Genomic DNA, 22559 nt, shown 5'->3' on the forward strand with positions numbered 1-22559 from the left:
TTTGGTGCTGCATGAAGAGAGCGGTGTTACGGAGAAGCTGAAAGAACGTGAAAGATGGTCTCAAAAGGTAAAAAGGCAAATTTCACATCAGCAGAAATAGAAACAATTGTAACAAAAGTGTTACATTTCAATATGAACATTTTCATATGGTCTACTCTATTGTAAACTTAATAAACTAACTCAACTGTATATTACTATATCTATATATATCTATATATATATAAATGCTATAAATGAAGATTTTAATTATATGACAATAAATTATGAGGATGACATGGCATTTACCTTTGGTCCATACATTAGTAAATTCAATTATTGTTGTCTATTAAAGCCTTTTTTTTCAATAAATTAAGTTTTAATATAGTATGCATTTAGTTAAAAGGGTGTGTGTTAACATTTCCTAGGACATTTCTTTCATCATTTGTGCGTACGCATGGTCTGAGGGAGTTCTAAATTTGTTCACAGAGTACGAAGAAATTTAGGTAAGAACAAATTGATGAATCCAAGATTCGTGCGTCAAACGTGCGTACGCACAGTTCAAGCACAGATTCATGCGTACGCACTGTTCGTAAATGAGGCCCAATGTGTTTTCTTCCAGGATGCATGCTGCTTAAATCAAGAATATAATTTATCGAACTTGTTCTATTTATCTGTTTTTTTAGGTTTTTTACCTTGAAAAAGCATTAAGAAAGACAAAGAAAATAAAATATGAAACCAAGAAGAACCTGTCTGATGTGCTTTAATGAGTGGATTCCAGTCGTCTTTGGGCAGTTTGATCATTACTTTCAAGTTAGGAAACTGCACAGCTAGGATAAAACTTGACAATTACAATAGCTCGAAAATAAAACACAACAGCAAGATGAGATAACACAAGAATGTTTATTTTGTTTTGTATACGTTTTTTTTTTTTTTTATATAGTTGGGCCAAATAACTGTTATACCATGATCATTGTATGAGTAGACCCATCATTGTTCATCAAACGAGTGAGAGTGAGGAAGGAGTTACGTGTAAACCAGAAATGTCACTGAACGACCTGGTGAACAATTGTAATGAATGAATCTTTTAGCTGAACTAGATCCGAAGATCCGGGTTACTGAAGTGAACGATAGCTGCCATCTCTAATTGTTTGGTTCACATTAAGGCTAACTCTGACCCGCCGCCGCTCCCTGATGCACCCGATCCAACTCTGAAGATCCGCTGCATTTCCGGTAGCCTTAGCATTAGAAGCTGCCCCTGTGGATGGCTGTCTTTGATCCCACTTTTCTAATACTGACAGTTTGTGAATTTAGTATGTTATTTATGAGGCCTACAGCATCTGTGGCTGCTTCTCATGTCTCTTATTTGATATATCCTCGCTCCTTGCTCAAACCGCAAGTATTTCCGGAGCAGCAATATTGAGGACCGTCTCTTGAAACTAACTATAAACAACGTCGGTATAATGAGTTAGTATTTGACAACCTGTGATCGTTTAGAATGAAATATTGATCATAATTTGTCATAAAATATATAAAATGCAGTGAATAACTGCAGATTTGATTTGTTTTCTAAGTCAACATCTGAGTAAAAATAAGTTAATTGTCTAAAAATCAAAAGTAGCAAAAACAGATTCATTTCTATTAAATTGAATCTAAAAAAAAATACCTCTTGTCCATCCATCCATCCATCCATTATCTTCCACTTATCCGGGGCCGGGTCACGGTGGCAGCCTACTCAGTAAGGTGACCCAGGCGTCCCTCTCCCCAGCAACATTTTCCAGTTTCTCCTGGGAGATTCCGAGGCGTTCCCAGGCCAGACAAGATATATAATCCCTCCAGCGAGCTCTTTGTCTGCGCGGGAACTCCTCCCAGTTGGACGTGCCCGGAAAACCTCCAAAGGGAGGTGCCAAGGAGGCATCCTAACCAGATGCCCGAACCACCTCAACTGGCTCATTTCAACGTGAAGTAGAAGCGGCTCTCCTGAGCTCCCCCCGGATCCCTGAGCTCCTGACCCTATCTCTAAGGCTGAGCCCAGACGCCCTCCGAAGGAAACTCATTTCGGCTGTTTTATCCGCGATCTCATTCTTTCGGTCACTACCCAAAGCTCGTGACCATAGGTGAGGGTTGGAACGTAGATCGGCTGGTAAACAGAAAGCTTTGCCTTCAGGATCAGCTCCCTTTCACCACCACGGTCCGGTACAACGCCTGCATTACTGCTGATGCTGCACTGATCCGCCTGTCAATCTCACGATCCATTTTACCCTCACTCGTGAACAAGACCCCGAGATACTTAAACTCACTCCCCACCCGGAGGGGGCAATCCACCAGTTTCCGGCAGAGAACCATGGCCTCAGACTTGGAGGTGCTGACTCTCATCCCAACTGTGTTACACTTGGCTGCAAACTGCCCCAAAGCCTGCTGGAGGTCCCAGCTTGATGAAGCCAACAGGACAACATCTGCAAAAAGCAGAAATGAAATCCTGAGGTCCCCAAACTGGAAACCCTCCTCCCCCCAGCTGCGCCTTGAGATCCTGTCCATGAAAATCAAAAACAGAATCGGTGACAAGGGACAGCCCTAGCGGAGGCCAACACGCACCGGGAACATGTTTGACTTTGTGCCGAGGATGCGGACACAGCTCTCACTTTGGTTATACAGCAACCAGGTGGCTCGTGTCAACGACCCCGGTACCCCACACTCCCGCAGTACCCCCCACAGGACCAGCCGGGGGACATCATAGGCCTTCTCCAAGTCCACAAAGCACATGTAGACTGGATGAGCAAACTCCCATGCCCCCCTAAGCAGCCCTGCCAGGGTAAGGAGCTGGTCCACTGTTCCACGGCCAGGTCGGAATCCACATTGTTCCTCCTGTATCCGAGGTTCGACAATCAGCCAGAGCCTCCTTTCAAGCACCCTGGAATAAACTTTACCTGGGAGGCTGAGTAGTGTTGTACCCTGATAGTTGGAACACACCCTCCGGTCCCCCTTTTTTAAAAATGGGAACCACCACCCCGGTCTGCCATTCCACAGGTATTGTCCCAGACCTTCACGCGACATTGAAAAACTGAGGAGCTTATCGAACTATCTACAAATGTGGAAAATTAACTCTCTTCCCAAAAAATAGCAAGGAGCCTTTTGCTGGACCAAATAGACGACCTTTTAGCATTTTACCTGTTTTAAGCCAACTAATAGAGGGTATTGTATTAAAGCAAATTCAAATGTACTTCTCTGAACTAAACTCTGAATTTCAACTGAACTCAACACTGAATTTCAACATGCATGCAATTTCAGCAGGACACTGAAGTACCGACTATATTAACAGCAATTTTCGGTAAATTTCAAAGTATAATGTCAATCAATTACTGTTGTGTTCTATGATTTATGTGTGTTCTACTGAATTATTATACAATCTATACATAATTTTTTACATATACACTCACTGGCCACTTTATTAGGTACACCTTGCTAGTACCAGGTTGGACCCCCTTTTGCCTTCAGAAGCCAGCTTTGCCTTAATTCTTTGTCGCATAGATTCAACAATGTGCTGGAAACATTCCTCAGAGATGATGGTTCAAACATCTTTAACTAGAGAGGATGCAAGGACGCGCAAATTAACATAATGAAAAGCACCCCATGTTTTAGCAAAGCGGCAACCTCTGGCTAATGCAGAACTGCAATTAACTACAGTTTCTCGAATTGTCCACTTAAGGCCGGCTCCAATATTACAAGACAGTTAACGTGTTTTTTGTTTTTACAACAACATTGCTAACGTATAACTAAATTACTTGGTCACAAAAACTCATTAGTTCTCTAAAGTTAGATTAAGGCCTTAGGAGGATTGCAGGTTCACATTAAATAACTTTTGTCAGTAACAATACATGGTCATACCGTTGTGATTTTAACTGATGAAAAAAATTAAAACAATGCACAGAGGTCTGCACTGCTAGCAAAGCTTGGCCAATTTTGTGAAAGGACTGCCAGGTAAACATAAGGCTGACGATAATTCTATACTACTAAAACTACTTAAACAAAGACAATTGAAATATGAAGAATCATATGTATCCCTCTGCTTCACCGTCCACACTGGCCGTGTGTGTGCCGCAGGTGAAGCTGCTTAAAGTAGGTAAACACTCTGCAGCACGTCCGCCCTGTGAGTGTTCCGTTTAATTGGTCACAGTGTTAACCAGCACCGGGATGCATGTCGGTGATAACGGGAATACACTCACTGAAAAGCTGCCTGTCGTAACTGAAAGCCTTGATCATCCAGCCGACATTGTGTGTGATAGTAGCAGGTGTGTCGGTTGATTGTTTACAGTTTACAGGCGGGTGACACAGACTGCTGCACAGCAGTCAGGTCTCTGTGTGCTCTGGTGAAGAGCTGCACTAATGTGATATCAGACCGACTTTTCATGTAGATAAGACGTGAAAAAACAGAAAATGGCGAGTTTTCCTTTTTTTTTTGCTTCACTATCACATGTCCTGCGATGTGACTATTGCACTATGCACATCTCAATTGCGATGATGGTTTCAGCCCTATACTCAACTGTCATGCCAAACAGAGTGCCTTTATTAAAGTTGCATCTGTGCCATCAAATGCTCAACCCGACTCTTATAAAGTAGCTTACAGAGTTGCTTCACGCACACTTGCGCACACTGTAGCTGAGACATTAATTCTACCATCAGCTATTGTGGTTTCACCTATGATTGATGAAGTAACAGCCAGCAAACTTAAGGCTATCCCTCTGTCAACAATACCATTTTAAGGCGCATTAATGACATGTCAAATGATATCGAGGAGTAGCATGTGTCTGATAGTGCGTGTTAGTGTATATGGATGTATGTTGTGTGAGTATGGTGAGTGGCAGGGGGGTTTAAAAATATTTTCATCTACCACAAGGGGGCCCTGCAGAAAAGGTTTGGGAACCACTGCATGAGAGTTTATCCACTGATTAATAGAAAGAATGCCAACATCTTTTTAGCTGCAGCGCATGCTGATAACCATAGCATTTTTGGAATCATCATTCAACAGTACCAATTCTGAAGAGTAGTTGATCTCCAAGCCAAATGTTTCAGACACAAGTTTGACAATTTGCACCCAGAAACTTCTAACCGGTGGACAGTTGTCAGTTGGCCTATGTATACTTCTCCAACAGTTCGGAGAAATAGCAATATTCATCTTAAAGCATCATATAGGTGTGAAATACATGTAGGTTGATATATGAAATACAGATTTGTTAATTTATGATTTGGATTTTGTGATGAGTGAGATGTATTCATCCAGACCAGGGCCCGGTCTATGGATGATTCAGAGCTGTCTTTATTCCATTTTGATATAGTAGCTAATGGAGTCTGTGTTTGTTTTAACAAAGTGATATGAATTAGAGAAACATGCTCTTTAGTGATTTGTGAGAGTTTCTTAATTAACACGATTAATGGATAAGTAACAAGTGGCCAGTCAACTGGAATGTTAGCAGCATGTTTAGCAGAACGTAATTGTAAATATAGAAAAAGGAGTTGGATTACAGTTTATATGTTTCCCTCAAATCCTGAAAACGTCTTAATCAAGAATTATTTATGTCTCCTAAGCAATGTATTCCTGAATTATACCACAGCTGTGAAATATTTTTTTTCCCCAGACTTCAACAAGTTATTGTAAAATAAGTGTGTATTAGCATGCCATTAGCTTTCCAATTATATATCTTTTCTATTTTTCACAGATTTTGAATAGCATAGCTTAATATTCCATGTACTTGATTCTACATTTACCAATAAAGAGGGGCATAAAGAAAATGTCATTTAATGGTACTGGGGCCACCAAATTCCTCTCAATATGTATCCAAGGGGTAGAATTATTGCCATTAAACCAATTTACAATGGGACGAATGGTAAGGCCGGAAAATATAGTTTAAAATTGGGTATTGACAGCCCCCCTAACTCCCTCCTTTTTTTGTAAATTAGACAGTTTAATTTTTGGTCTTCTGCCCCTACATAAGAATCTAGTAATCATACTGTGTATTTTGTCCCAAAATCTTGGAGGGAGTGCTAGAGGTAACATGTATCTACTGAAATTGATTCAGGGAAGTACATTTAATTTTAATTATTGAGATTCTGCCTGAAAGAAATATTGGTAAATAATGCCATCTTTCCAACTTTAATTTTTAATCATGTTAAGAGTTCTCATATAATTCTTAGAAATTATTTTTTAGGCATGCAGAAACATTAATTTCTAAATATTTTAAGTTGGAGTCCACAGGGATATTAAAATTTGCATATTCACTATACTTATAAAATTCAAGGGTAATAAAGAGGACATGGTCCAATTTATTTTGTAAGCAGACATAGCTAAACTTTCAAAGGTATTAAGGATGTGTGGAAGAGAATACTTTATATCAAAGGAAGAAAAGGACATCATCAGCAAGTAGGAAAATGTGATACTGAGTGAATTGAATTTTGACACACCCTAGGAAGACCACTCAACGTGATTAAGTGCCTTTTCTGCGTCAAGTGATAATATAGTTGATGTCAGGTCACAGAAGCCAGGGAAAGCCCACACACTTGCTCAATGCCACAAAAACTAATCACAATGTTTAGATACTTGAAGAAGACCATTGTGTCCAAACGTTGATAAGCCCATTACACTTTTTGTGGCATTGAGCAACCATGCAGGCCTTTCTTCTTTTCCTTGCTGTTTTTTTTTTTTTTTAAAGTTAAATTTGATTATTTTTCAACCAGAACAATACAAGTAAACAAACACGGTATATATACATATTTACATATACCTGCCTTATATACTCATACACATATACATAAATACGCAGTTGATGTCAGTGGGTTACATAGTTGGATACAACTCAAGTTTTCTCCTTTGTGCATCCAGGGGTTGTAGCTCTGTGGGTCCTTGTAGGCAGTCCATTTTTCCCATTTCTTTGTGAACTCTGCTTGTTGAATTCTCAGTATATGTATGAGTTTTTCCATATCATATATCTCCTCAACAATTTCTAACCAGTGTCTAAAAGTAGGAGGGTCCTCTTAGCACCATTTTCTGGTGTTTGCTTTCTTAGTTGCTGCAAACATGACCAACCAAATATCGGTCCTCAGATTGAACATCTTCCCTTGTCAGGTTACTTAGATATAGCACTTAAAATTTCTTTGATAAATCATAACCCAGAATTGTTTCCAACTGTCACCATACATCTTCCCACTAGTTTTCCATTTCCATACATTTCCAAAAGATATGATCTACATTTATTTCCCCACACAGTCTCCAGCACAGTCTCCAGCATGTTGTTTAGTTAAGATACTTTTGGTTTTTGGTGTCTTGCTGCTGTTTTTAGATTGCCCCGCACCTACGTGATTTGTGTTTAACAACTCTTGTTCAAGGTTATCAGAAGCCTCCAGAATATGTAAACGATGCATATTGTCAGCTGATAGATGTTTTTTGACAAATCCACTTTGGTCTGGAGGAATCAATTTAGGCAAAACCTCTCCAGACAGGTTGACATTGTTTTTGAAAATAATCTAACATCTGCATTTAATAAAGACAGCGGGCAGTAATTTGCTAGTTCCTGATTGACAATGAAGGATTTATAGCTCAAAATCAGACTTCATTTAAGTTTTGTATTTTATTAAATTTGGGTCTTTCAAGCAACTCAATGTCAGGAGGGGTGTTTTGTTACATAAGACCAAATCTTTTTAGGACAGACACCCTAGAGTAGTGTTTTTTCAATTGTATTTTTCCCTTTTTTTCAGTAGGCCCCTGAGCAACAAGAGTCTTTGGCTTTCTGAGACACGTCATTCAAAGTATTAGTTTCAGTCAGCATATCCTATTACAAGGTGCAAGTTTGCAAACCTCCAAGAGGAGACAGGACTGAAGTGTGCTTCCATGCCAAATACAATTCCAACTCTGTCTGCTGGAGTGCCTGCATCCAACCCAGGTTCTGAGAAAATGACAATGGACTTTTTAATCAGATCAGATATAATTAGATCCCAAGCTTACGAGTATAAATGACTATTTGCTATTCCCAATACTGCAGGAGACATGGAGAATTTCCTGAGCACTCGGTGGGATAGCATTTCAATTCGACATGCCTTCATTAGAAAGGTAAGGATTTTCATCGTGAATCATATCATATGGACTTAAACTGTTTTTTCTGTTGTTCAGAATACCATCCAGTTAATGTCCTCCAAAATGCCTTTTAAAATGTCTTACAGAACTGCTTTGTTTTATATTTTTGGGCAGGTGTACCTAATTTTAGCAACACAACTTGCTGTCACCTTTTCAGTTGTCGCTGTCTTTACATTTGTGTAAGTGTTTTTATTAATTTTTTATCCCAGTCTAATATTGCATCTCACTGCTTTTGGCATCGTATGGGATGGTGATACTACTCTTATGTCTGTGCTTTGATAGTGACCCAGTAAGGCTGTTTGTCATCACAAACCCTGGCATCTAATGGGCATCTTTGTGAGTTATGCTCTGTGACCTTGAAAACAACATACTTTAAGTGCAAGTCAGTAAATAAAAAAAAATAAAAATGACATAATGTTATATACAGTAAAAACAATTTGGATGTATCTCTCCATAGTGTGGTGTATTTTTTGGTTTACTGCATTCTCATCTGCTGCAAAGAGCAAAGGTAAGCATGGCTCTGGCCTCTCTGAACAAGTCATAGAAATAGCAGAAGCAAAAATATTTTCTGTCTTATTTAAATAATTATAACCAGTTATAATAGCCCTGTTGCTAAAGCAGTATCACAAAAGATTTAGAGATGTACTGAATATAAGCACTGCTTTTATGATTATCTGTGGCACTCTGCCTGCATCCTCTTTCCTACAACCTAATCACATCAGTGCTGATATTCAGCACATCATCACTACCTGGAGTGTGATATTGCTTTTATACAACAGTTATACAAGCAGCAAAGATAAACAACAGATTATTATTTTTTTGCTCCACCAACTCAAATAGTTCCACAACTTAACTGAAATTGGACTGTTGCCAAGCAACCTAAACATTCTGCTGCACTCTGTGTCTATATGTTATCACAGATGAGTAGTTTTTTTATGATGTACATTTATCTGTATGCTGCTCATTGATATCTTTTAGACACAAACAAAGTAGCAAGAGTGCAGGAGAATGTTTGTCCAGTTTGGTTTCTACATACACCTTAGATGCAAGCTTGGACACATCATCAGTGATGTTACCGTGAAATACGTAAAAAAAGGGAGGAGGACAAAGGAACTTAACTTCTTGACACAGATTGAGGTGCTTGTGACTGAGGTGGAGTTCAAAAAGAACATATAGTTTAGAGGACACAGCGGGGGTTCACAAAGAAAAGAAAAAACAGCGAGTGACAAGTTGTTACAGCCTTCACGCTGGTTTTTACAGACTTTGCCTCACACACAGACTGCACTCGTAGTCATCCTCTCCCTCTCCCTCCCTCTTGGGCACCCCTGGGGGTATAACTTAGTAGGGCTTTCAGTAGCTTTTTCTTGGGTTCTCCCTTGCGGGAGTTGCAGCTTGGGATGGTAGCCCTCACTGCCCCGGTTACTGTCTCCCCAGCTGTCTGCTGTCACTCCAACAGTCGCCACTCTCTTCATGGTAGTCACCCAGTCTGTTCCTGGGCGTCACTGGCCACAGCCAGAAATAACTGGTTTATACATGTACCTATATATGCAAGCACATAAGGACACATTAGCAGTTACCTGGTTGATGTTACCTGGGGTCATTGGATGTTTCAGGTCTTTAAACTTCAGACACCCTCTCCCAGGCAATCCAGCTCCAGCCCCAGCTTGTGTCCAAGCAGCTTGTGTTGCCCACGGATCACCCCCTTGATCCACAGCCATCTCGACACCTTTTATGCAGCCTCGGAGGTATTCTTTATGGTTGTAGAGCTAGTTAAGTTGTGGAAGTAGTTGAGTTGGTGGAGCAAAAAATAACGTTCTGATAGTTAATTTTTGCTACTATTTGCTGCTTGTATAACTTTTGTATTAAAGCAATATCTCACTCAATGTCGTGATGTTGTACTGAATATCAGCACTGCTGTGATTCGGTCGTAGGCCAAAGGTAATCACAGCAGTGCTGATATTCAGTACATCGTTCCCTCTCATGTGATATTGCTTAATTTTAAAATATCATAATATTCATTCACAATTTGTGTTTAGGAGGCGTTTCCCATGGAATCTTTTGCTGCTGGTAATATTTGTAAGTATTTGTTTATTAGAGTATGGGTCACTTAATACATTTTGGGAAACTTATTTTCTTCTTGTGAGGCATGAAATAGTAGTAGTAGAAGACTGGAAAAGAATAACAAAACAAAGACAGCCAGTGAGTAAGAACAAAATCTTTAAAAGAGTAAAACATTTATGACACATTGTTCTGTTTTATCTCGCAGACTCTCGCCTTGTCTTACATGTCTGGGACAATTTCTAGGTATTGCACCAACTCAACGCAAAACAACACAATGTACAAATACAAAACATTTTAATGTTGATGTTATACACCCTGTAAAATATTCTATGTTTTGGTTTAAATAACTATGTACCCTTTACAGTTATTATGAAACAAAGGCAGTGCTTCTGGCCATGGGAATAACAGCAATAACTTGTATGGCCGTCACAATATTCTGCTTTCAAACCAAGGTAAATGGAGATGTAAACTTTGCTTCCCTGTAGCTTAGTAGACAGTGGCTTGTCAAAGATGTCTCCATTGTTAGTGTAAAAGAACACCTTTGTCTCGCATTACAATGGGGTACTGAGTGTCCTTAAATATTCATGACATTTTGGTATAAAATGTAAATCTAACTTCTATATCTGATGCAAAACAGGACTGCTCTTTCATTTATGTCTTGAACTTAACTTAACTTTTATCCTTTTAATAACTTCACAGATGGACTTCACCTCCTGTGAGGGATTTCTTTGTGTTATTGCCATTTTGCTCATGATTATTGGAATTGTTACAGCCATCAGCCTCTCCTTTCAATATGTGAGACTCTTTGGTCAAATTCTTAACATATTCTCCCTACTACTTTGTCTCAGTATGAGTAATAGCAACTCAGTAAGGTGTGTGGCTGTGTGGCTAATTTAACATTCAGAGGCCTTATTGTGTCACCCAACAGGTCCCTTGGCTGCATATGCTCTACGCTGTAATTGGAGCCATTGTTTACACCCTGGTGAGTCTACAGTGACATTAATTTAAGGAGAATGATTTGGGCTTGGTATTAAAAATTATTGTTGAATAAAAACAGCATAAAGGTCCCCTCATCCCAAAATACTTGGCAATGTATTATTTCTTAGATCAACTATTACTATATAATATTATATTATTATTGACTTATAATATTATTGATGTTAAAGCAGGCCATGGGATTATTAAAATAAAAACATAATTTATGACCATAAGAACAATAAAGTGCTCAGAAAATATCCCTCTGTTCCAGTCACAACTATGGCATTACCATAGCAACTCCAAGTATGACCGCAATTTAAGCTAGCTCAAACGATGTAATACAGATCTGCTCACTGACAAATTTCACGGCAATAATCTTAAATGTTTTTTTAGTTTATATTCAATTGTTTCTACCTGACAGATGTTCTCCACACATTCAATTACCAGAATAAGGTTCAGTAAAAGTTCCTTCTCCTCGGTCCACTGCGCTTGGATGGCTGCCATTGTTCAGAACATTTCCAGATCAGAGGAGGTTGACCTTTTTCAATGTAAAAGTGTACAGTCAATATTGAACATTGACGTTGTCAGTTGATGTTGATGTAAAAGTTGATACATATATCACCACCTTAAGGAAAGACCATCAACTGTCCAAAATGAAAAGGGTTTATACTGTGGGGAAATAGAACATGATCAGAAAAGTTAGTCACATTTTTCACATTAGATTTTGACTATTTTGGCCAAGCTTAAGGAATGGCACTAGAAGTAGCAATGTTGATGTGTTAGTCGATCTGTCAACCACTTTCCAGTCAATGATGGTATATCCTTAACTATCAGTAACTTTTCTAACCACCAAGAGGTTCACATTTGTGGAGGTTTTAATGAAATGTCTCAATTACAGTTTGAGATGTACGTCGCTTTGGACAAAAGCGTCTCTAAATTAAAGTGTAACATCGTAACATTGATTACTCTTGACCTGGAGGACACAAGCAGGTTCTTTAAATGTAATCCTATAAATACAATTACAGTGAAACTTCACTTCCTTCAATTTTAAGCACAGCATCAGGATCACCAATCTATCTTTGCAGGGTCACCTACTTTTACCTCTCTTCTGTCACATTGGTATAAAACGTGTCACTCTGTTGTGCTGCAGTTTTTGACACAAAAAAAACACCAATTCCCATCTCTTGGATACTCAGGCCTGGAGTGACAGATCTTGGTTGAGTATTCCAGGATTTTTGGAAAATTAGGACATCACAGCTTCTGATATGCTGACACTATGTGGGCACAGAGGCTGTCCCTTCCGCATTTCAACGCTAAAAAGTTTCTTGAGAGAGAAGATAAATATGGTCAGGACCGCAGCCAGGGATGCAAAGGTTGATCTAGAAATCAACCTTGCAATGATGTTTTTAGGCCAATTTGTTCAATTTCAATGTTTGGGCTCGAAAGCCACGACTGCAGAGTAGGCACGAGGAGAGGATAAAAGGTGATGTTGCTCTTGTACATCAAGTTTAAGAGCTGATTCCAAAGATGAATCCGCACCAGTTAAGGGCAGGAGGTTACAAATTTTATCTCTATCATTAGGATTTTGTCATTAAAGAAGCTCATGAAATCATTACTGTTGAGAGCTATAGGAACACATGGTTCAATGGAGTATGTCTCTCTGTCAGCCTGGCTACAGTGCTGAAAAGGTACCTTGGATTGTTTTTTTTTCGTCAATTAGGAAGGAGTAGCAGACACCTCAAGCATGCCGTAGCCTTCCTGTATTTATTAAGACTATTTTGCCAGAGTAAACGAGATTCTTCTGTTTTGGTGAATCGCCACATTCTTTCAGATTTTTCGCGACATGGAGCTAGCCTCTGTCGTTTAATAATCTTTTTTAACAGGGGCAATCGTATTTAGAGGAAATGTCAGCGAACCTGCAGTACTATCAGCAGACTGATCAAGCTCAGAAGGACTAACATTAGCATAGGAGCTTTCTCTTGCACTGAGACAATTAAAAGCTGCTGGAGCTGTTTCCTTAAATTTAACTACAGCCCTATCAGGCAAACTTCTAGCGACTACATTTTTGTTTACTGGAGTGTAGTCAGTGATTTGGAAATCAAATGTTACTAAATAGTTAGCCCACAAAAGAGGATTTTGTGGAAAGACACCCAGTTTATCAATGCATTATCAACATGCACATGAATCTTCACCTACAGTAATTATTTTGTCTGTACTAAGGGGTAAATTTGCTAAAAACTCTGAGAATTAAGTTAGAAAGAAATACATATTTGTTATTTCTATCTGCCCTGCTGGCAGCGTACTATAACAAATATGTATTTGTGGTCGTCCAGATGGGCTAAAATGCGAATGCCTCTCTCCCGGAGCGGATATAACATTGCCTCGACACCTTTTGAAAAGGTGCGGGGCGCGAGTGACAGGCCGAACGGCAGCACCAGGTATTCGTAAGCTGTGACCTTGAATACAAACCTGTTCCATGTCAAAGTTAACTCGAAACGAAGTCCAGAAACATGGGCAGGCAATTTTTGACCGTTGTTGTTTCGGGAGGAAGGAAAAAATCCTGCAAACCATGAAAGTTTCTGAGCTGGCGGAGGAGATGCCCACCCGACCTCCATCTTCTTGGACGCATACGCTCATAAAACATAAATACATTGGGGTAATTCAGAGTTTTAAAAAGTTTTAATGCCATTTTTGAAAAAGGATTATAAACGTAGTTTTGACAGTTATCTTCAAAAATCAGTGATTTTATTCCCATAGTCATCACAGACTAAAGAAGCAAAGAAAGCCATGTTCTCTCTCATAATCGAACACTGTCCTGTTTTCTATTTTAACTGTCCTGTTAGTTTTTAGTATACAACACCCAGCTTCTTATTGGAAATCGGGAGTTGGCAATCAGCCCAGAGGAATACATCTACGGAACTCTCTCCCTCTACATCGATGTTGTTCACATCTTTCTCTTCATCCTTCAAGTCAGTGGAACAGCTACTGAATAAACCCGTGGCATGAACATATCTCTTGTCCTGATTTTATCAATTTGCAGGATATTTTACATCATACATAAAGCTACATGTACAAACGTCCGTCACAAAGTATGTTTCTTGACAACCTATAAATGTTAAGTCTTTCACTTACTTAACTGTGAATGTGGCGAGAAATTAGCCTGACCTTCTATATGGTTGTTGTTTAATATGAAGTCTTGCGCCCCGCCCCCCCTTTTTGTAAAGCAAGGGGTATTTGTGCTTGTTAAAAGAATGTGTCGGTTTGTGAACTAACTACGTGTGTTGCACGTTATGAAAAATAAATTCAGAAGAAATACAGGCTCAGACAAACCATTCAAAAAAGGAGACCAAGTGATTGAAGACTTTTTAGTTTTTGTTGTTTTATTATTTGTGTTTAGTCCTTAACTTACATACAATATACTGCTGGAGACCCCAATCATTAGTCCTTATTCTTTGCTGATAATATGTGGGACTCAGATTTGTATTAAGTGTAGTTTTTAACATCCCCATAGAAAAGAACTTAGGCAATCACTTGATTGATAAAAGATTGAAGTGTTATATTTATGTTATTTGTTGTAGTAAGACAAAAGTGTACACCAATCAATATAGTAAAATTAACTGCTGAAACTGTTTTATTCTCTTGATGGTTAATCATAGTGGCACATTCAATTCATAGGGTGGCATTAGCTCCTATTCTCTGTCAATTTCTGTGTTGTGGATTAGTATTGTTTCCCATCACCACCATTTTTTTCTTAGTCCAGGGATTATAGGGTTTGTCCGCTTGGTTGAAGGATCAAGGTGTCAGGCGCTTAGGGTCACGTGGGAACATGGAGGTTTGACGCACATTGTGGAGGCCCAGGTAAAGCATGCAGACTCTCTCCAGGCCTGGCAGGGATCACAGTTTTACTTAAATAAATATTAATTTTTGCTATCTAAACTATAAGACACTTAGAGCCATATTAACAGACAGAATATTATGATAGTATTTCTTTTAAAACAGGTAATATATGTTTTGTATCCAAAATACTTCTGTCTTGTGTGGGGAGACCCAAAAGACAGCTTTTCCTTACCAATGCCTCCACCTCCATGTGGGGGAGCTCCATACCGGAAGGAGTCGATGTATGCCTTGATCTTCTCCAGATCTGTATTTAAATAAAAAAAAAAAAGAGGTTTTAGTTATTGTAATTTAAACTGGTCACCAATAGAGGGAGACAAAAACAGAATGTTGTTGAAGTTCACAGAGAACCGCCACTTACACGCGCATTTTAAAATACATGCTCACTGAATAGCTTTTTTCTTAAAAGCAAACATTTCCAAAGACTAGCTTTAATGAGGTCAAACTGTCAAATGTTTTTACATTGTTTAATTAATTGAATCCAACAGATTTCTTCCTGAGTAAACATTCCAAGCCTTCAAAAAAAACAGGTGCCTTTGGGTAACACTAGCAAGGTTTTTGCTGGCTCAGAATGGGCCTTTGGGGGGTTGCAATGCACGACAGCATAATCAATCTGCGTACAATAAAGGCAATATGTCTGTGTTACCATATTTGACAGAAATCTATGGATTTTCTTGTAAATTCTGATCACTATTATGCTTGAGTAAGCCTAAATGAAATTTACAAGAGTAAATGAAAACCAAAACAAAAAAAAGAAAATTACATACAACATTTGAAGAATGGGAGGGAAGTGAGTTTAAAGCGAGAGGTGTAGAGCTTTGAGAAGGGAGGCAGTCAGTGGTGGAAAAGTACATTAACTCAAGTACCACACTTATTATTTTATACATTTTATGCAACTTCCTACTTCTACTCAGCAACATTTCAGAGGGAAAAATAGGCCTAACTTTTTACTACATTGATAAAATTAGTTACTTTATAGGCCCTATTTACGCGGTGAAAGTCGCACAGTCTAAGCGCATGGACATTTCGTGCCCGACCCACTTTTGCTAGTTAGACAGCTCACAATCCACTGTGCCCCTGCACAGGCAGAACACGCACAGGTCACTGTACAATATACTGTATGTTGAAGCATGGGTTGAAGCCAGTGAAGATCCCACTACCCAGCAGAAACAAAAATTAAGAGAGACCAAGCATGAGGCACAGCATAATATTAATTATTTACATCTCCAGACACACCGTCAGAATCAGACAGGATCTTGTGTTTATTAAAGTTCTGTGTGCTTAACATCAAAGAAAGGTAGGCTTTAAAATTTCTTTTTTTACTTCTTGTTGCTGCTGGATGACATGGCTATATTCTCCAGTGCGTGTGTAATAGACACTGGACATTAATATTTTTGGGCACGATTGTCAGTGCCACAGGTAGTTATGTCTGAGGATTGTAATAAATTTACCTCTTAGCTGCGTGTAAAATGGTAAATGGTAAATGGACTGTACATATATAGTTCTTTTCTAGTCTTTGCGACCACTCAAAGCTGCTTTTACACTACATGTCACATTCACCCATTCACACACTGATGGCAGAGGCTGCTACGTAAAGTGCCCAACTGTCAATCAGATATCACATTCATATCCGTTGGCTATGCCACTGGGAGCAATTTGGGGTTCAGTGTCTTGCCCAAGGAAACTTCGACATGTAGCCTGAGGGAGCTGGGGATCGAACCTCCGACCTTCTGATTGAAAGACGACCGACTCTACCACTGAGCCACAGCCGCCTGACGCGCTTCTGTTTCTGCGTCTATCAGAATGAGCGTGCATAATGAAAAGCTTTGTGTTGGTCTCTGTGGTTTTTGGCCTGTGCTCGGCTCGAGCAGGAATCTTCCTAAGGTAAAGCAGGTGTGTGTGGAGGTAGCCCCACGTCTTCCGGCACTCCAGACTCCAGTTACCAGATCGGTAACAAACCGAAAGCAGTATCATGATTTAAAAAGACGAGGAAAAGCTTGCCATCTCACTATTTGGCAGGTTTCTGTGGAAGAAAAACCTCACAGGTGATCTGGCGATCTCCCAAAAAGCTTCGCTAGCGTACATATGTCTGGAGAATCAGGTCGGGACAATTTCTGGAGTTGCAGGCATGATAAAAAAACGTATATAGGGGTTGTAGCTGTTTTAGCACTTTTAACGTTTCCATCAGAAATAAAACAGCTTTTATTTTATGAAAAATCACAGGAAGTCCGCTTAACGGTGGAGCGTTCAGGTTCACTACAAACAATGCGGCACCAGCCGCATGTGTAAAATACCGGCTTGTTAATGAGAAGAGAGTTGTAGAAACACATGCAGAGATGATTAGATTTTTTTCCCCTTCATTGAAATTTTTTTTCATTCTCAATTCTTATGATTTTGGCACTGGTGATTTTCCTTTGGTGCTGGCTTAAACCTCGTTGGGGGGCGCCAAAAATTCCTCTATGCAGGAAAAACCCTGGCTAGATTATGTTATGAATTGGGATGGGTATGGAGAACCAGTATTTTTTCGTACTGGTACTTCATTAGTTGGTACCGACAGTACTGATAAGCTCATGGAGAAACTGTGACCCTATAGGTATTTTATGTCTTGTTAATACCGTTTTCATTCAAATGTGGCTGATATCAATCCCAGAGTGATGACGAAGCCACCGGCGTCACACACACACAACTGTCAAACTGTCCTAAACAAAATATCAATCATAAAAAAAAATATTGTATACAATTTACTTAACTACAGTGGAGTCCAGTTGGTTTAGACTGTATATATAGATGGACAACATGACAGCTCCCTAAAAGTGAAGCCAAAACATTTCGAGCGCCCCCTGCTGAGTGGCTGCAGTATAGGTCATAAAGCCCGCCTCCTCCATGTTAACAGGTGGGACATGGGTCAAACTATCAAATCAAAATACACACCAAATACATTTTTCTCAAACATGGTTTCTGTCATTATTGCTGTTAATTTTTCTGACAAGTTTATATTTAGTTTGTTATTTGATGCTGTCAAAATGATGATTCACAGCTCTGTTGACAAATATGGCTTCTGCAGCCAATCAGTTCCGGATTAGCAGAGTGGAGGACGAACGGCAAGAGGAAACGTAACAAAAACAATCACTACAGTCATTGAAGTTTCCATATCTGTGATTAGGGCTTCTAAATTATGTTGCTTTGTAGGAGGTTCGACCTCTTGTAGCCAAACCACTTCCACACGATCGAAGTAGCGCCCTTCCTGGGTACTAAATCCTCATGAACACCGTAGGCTGCGCTCGGGTATGCAAATATGCAAACATGTCATTGTGCTGCTACATCTTATATCGTGACATGACACTTTATCAGGTAAGAAAATTATACCGGTATAATCTCAACGATATATGGCACACCCCTACACTGTACGGACTGTGCCATCAAATTTCCTGGAAAGGACAATACAAAATCTAATCTAATCAGTCCTCCCTACTAACTCTTCGTTGCACTGCTCTCCAGTTTTTTTGTTTTCCGTGGTGCAAGGTGGGTTTAGGATCTCCCTTACACTAAAACATATGGCTTCTGTAAATATAGGGAGGCATAGCTGGTGAAGCCGGTTTTAGATTAACAATGGAAACCAGGTGGAAGCCATTGAAAAAGCATTATAATATATGTTGCTGGTTCAAGTTATTGATAATAAATGAAAATATCAACATTACATTACAAAGCTTGGGCTTTATTTTTCATGTTTTGATGGAAAGGATTGAAAAATGACGGGCATTCCCAGACGCTACAGAAGGGGGGCTCTGGGGTTCTATAGGGTTGAGAGGCTTAATTTCCCTTTGACAAAGAAATCTCTATGCTCTCTGGTCTTACCAATCTGGTGATGGACTGCCCTTTCAGTCAGCAGCTTAGCATCATGAACTCTCTGAGCTCCAGACAGGATCTCCTCACCCCTCATGAACATATCATATGAATTGGAGTATTTCTGAAAAAAATAAAAATAAATTTCCACTCTGAGATGAGAAAAGTCCAACGGACAAAACATAAAGACTTATGGAATAGGGAAAAAAAAGTTAAAAGAAGAGCTGGAAGTTGACAACGCTGCAGTTGATTGCAGTGATTAACACAGGACTACAGCGGTACACACTGGTACTAAAAGCACATATGCATTTTTTTTGGTGGTGTACAGGAATGTAGATGATCTGTGGCTTTAACTATAGTGTGAATTAGAGTTTAAACACAGGTCAAAACCTCAAAACATGAAGCAAGAAGGTTACATTGCCGTCTATCTGTCCTCTCTGCTCTCGGTCTGTCTGACCAGGGCGGGGCTGAGATATACAAGCAGAGCAAAGAGGCAGGATAAAGCATGGCCCGGGCTGGATCAACATAAAATCTGTCACTTTCAAATGTTTTGAATTGTATATTTTTGATTTAGAAAGTAATCACATCGAAACAATAAGAAATCAAGGTTTTGTTTATCTGTTACTAACACTGCATTCACTGTCCAACTTGTTGACTACCAATGCTCTCTCTCTTGCTCCTTGATACAGAAAGGAGCTTTGAATGCTTACAAAAAGGCTATTGCGAAATCGTAGTCATCATAGTTTACCTTTTTTATGTGTATGGGAGCACTTTGGCTCCCCTGTAAAATAAACAGCATTAATCATGAGAAAGCTGTTATGTGTACACATCGGCCACATGAAGCAGAGTTGTATTCATTGTGATCAACATTATTCATTTAATTTATTTTTGGCTAATGCAATATGTGGCTTCACATGTGCCACAAAGACAAAACACACACACACAAAAAAAAAAGTAGAGCATTTTCTCATGATTCTTTAAAAACTTACGTGGTCGTTTGGATCGGGCATCGTGTAGAATGGTCTTACAGCCAGAGGGTACTTATCCAGCACATAGAAGTCAGTGTCATACTGAGAAAAAAATAAATAGTTGATGCAAACAGTTAATATTCATTAAAAAAAAACAATTATAATATTATAATAATTATATAAAATCAACCTGTTACAATTATAGGTTATTACCATATTCCATCAAATCTGCCTGCTTCATTTTTTCAAGCATTTTAGTCAGTGATTATGAAGACCTTGTAAAGTTGTGCATAAACATCCTCTATAAACAGGGGTGCACATAACTGGTGCGTGGTCAAAATAAAGTATGCATGTCAGGTGATACCAGAGGAGGTGCTTTTGTGTACAAACAATTTTGGCATTTTTGGAACACAGTTACTACTAGAACATCAGGATTTTCTTCATACATCACTGGTAAGATAGCCAGTATGAAAAATGTGTTAATGTTAACTTTATCCTTCCTTCTTGATGAAGCGATGTGTTTTTCCGAGTTAGTAAGGTCCTTTAGCTCCAGCAATTACATTACAACTAGTTTACACTTTTTCATCCATTCATCAAAATGTCCAAGAAGCAAGCCACATAAAGTAATTACTTTGGAATTTCTTTGAAGGTGGTGGAAGGCCAGACTGAACCTGAAAATAGTAAAAAACGTGTCTTTGCGGAAAAGTGGCTGCAGGAGGTAGCCTGGCTCCAAACAGATGGCAATTGCACAGAGATGTGGTACAAAATGTGCCGTGAAAATCCCAATGTCACGGATAAAAGCAGCGCCTTCTATAAAGGGACAAAAAAATTCAGTCATCCAGCTTTTGAAAAGCATGACAAGAGTAAAGAGCACCTGAACATAATGCAGACTATTGACAACAGGCACAGCCAGGATCAGAAATCCAGTCACCCTCTTGACAGGTGGCAGGACAAACTGAACTAGAAAATGCAATTTCTGAAAAAATTGCGGTGTGAATGCTGTCTGCTGAATAGCTTACACTAATCTGCTCTTGCTGTGCTTGAATGTTTAATGAATAAAAGTATGAAAGATGTGGAATGCGTTGTTGAAGAGCTGACACTAATCTGCTAATGCTGCTCTTGAATGATGAATGACTAGAAGTATGAAAGATGTGTAAGGTGATGAGAGTGATACTGGAGGTGAGGAAGATGACTGAGGAGGTGATGAAGACAATGGAGGAGTTTAAAATGGAAGACCAGCCTTGAAAAATGCTTGAGTGTTCAAATGTCTGTCCTGTGTGTGTGTGTGTGTGTGTGTGTGTGTGTGTGTGTGTGTGTGTGTGTATATGTATGTGTGTCAATGGAGCTCAAACTGACCTCAAGTGACCTCCTGCTGAACTCAGCTATTGCCGTGTCAATGGTTCATAAGTAGCAGCTGTGTAACTTCTTAGTTTGGCAGTTGATTTTAAAGTCGAGGTGAAATGGAAAAAAAATAATTTTTTAATCCTTTAAGATCACATCCCCGGTAATTTTATGCATCTATTTGACAATACAGGCCAAAAAAAATACAGAAAATCAATTTCTTCGTATTTTTATATCAAAATCCGATAATTTTTTCTTCCTGTAAAAAAAAAAATCCTGTGTGCTTACGTAGGCTAGCACCAAACAATTTCAACCAATCAATCTGCAACATTTAGCCGCAGAGCACCAAGGACGTTCGGTCAGTTAGCTAGCTACTGCGCTGTGGAGAACGTCTGTCTACGCCCACTTCTCAACGATCAAATCATATCCCTCCAATGATATGTCCCGCGTGCACGTCATGTTTCACTCGGAAATGCGTCACGATACTGAAGCTAGATACTCTCGAAATGCCGTTTCAGCACGACTTTAATGAGATTTAAGGTGAAAACACCCTCTCACACTTCTGTGCTTGTGTCAAGACAGTAAATGCTATCAACACAAAAATTAAATGTGACCATCACAAGGGTCTGATGAAGCCGTCATTTGAATTTTATGTCTCTACTGCCAAAAACGGTGCCAGGGCAGTGAAATACAAAAGGGCATCCATTCTCCAGAAATATTTAACATTAGAGCAGATGAGGCAGTTGGTCAAGTTTCTGTGACAGTTGGGAATCTCCAGGCAAAAGTGTAAAATTTTTGGTTTCACTGAAACTTGATGTGCTTTGAAAGGCGACTGTGAAAAAAATATGACTGATATGAAAAAGTGAAATAACCTGAAGAAAGCTGAAGGATGTATGAATGTTTAAAAAAAAAAAAGGAATGGAGTTTCTGAGTGAATGTATGAATGAGCTGTGAAGTCTTGAAAAAGGGTTGAAATGTGCTGAAAAAGGTTGAACATTTTTGAACATTCCACCATTCATTTGAATGGGCAAAATGTCTGGGGAAAAAACGGGAATATCTCGGAAACGATGAATGGTATGAATGAGAAAAGTCATAGCAACAATTTCCTGAATGCGCTGAATGTTTTGATGTTTGAATGTTTTGAATCGATTGAAAAATGTGGAAGGAGAAGCGGTGGGAAAGCAACGTGGCGGAATAATAATAAAAAGTATAATAATAAAGAATTCTGTGAATAGAAGAACATATGGTGTTGGTGCCTTCAGCATTCACACCAATTAAATCCCATTTAATTCTAAAACATCCAAGATTCCAGTCACAGATGCCATCTACACTGTGGTCCGTTGTCATTCATTTATTGTTCATCGTTGTATTCATTG

The 22559-nt window shown here is 39.2% G+C and overlaps 1 protein-coding gene and 1 pseudogene across 1 annotated transcript in view; one reads left to right on the forward strand and one right to left on the reverse strand.

Moving 5' to 3' along the window:
* The first annotated feature begins 6338 nt into the window (after nt 1–6338).
* LOC138592641 (protein lifeguard 2-like) lies at nt 6339–14130 on the forward strand (annotated as a pseudogene).
* Nucleotides 14131–14496: 366 nt separating this feature from the next.
* dars1 (aspartyl-tRNA synthetase 1) overlaps nt 14497–22559 on the reverse strand; it is a 33775-nt gene continuing 25712 nt past the window's right edge. Inside the window, exons 15-18 of the mRNA XM_069663202.1 lie at nt 19864–19944; nt 18887–18998; nt 15207–15278; nt 14497–15021 (exon numbers count right to left, since the gene is read on the reverse strand). Of these exons, the coding sequence (XP_069519303.1) occupies nt 14930–15021; nt 15207–15278; nt 18887–18998; nt 19864–19944 (357 nt within the window). The 3' untranslated portion in view covers nt 14497–14929. The remainder of the gene's footprint in view (nt 15022–15206; nt 15279–18886; nt 18999–19863; nt 19945–22559) is intronic.

Source organism: Semicossyphus pulcher, unplaced genomic scaffold (genome assembly GCF_022749685.1).
Source record: "Semicossyphus pulcher isolate SPU_LCO1_2020_fin unplaced genomic scaffold, fSemPul1.0.p SCAF_15, whole genome shotgun sequence".
Taxonomy (NCBI): domain Eukaryota; kingdom Metazoa; phylum Chordata; class Actinopteri; order Labriformes; family Labridae; genus Semicossyphus; species Semicossyphus pulcher.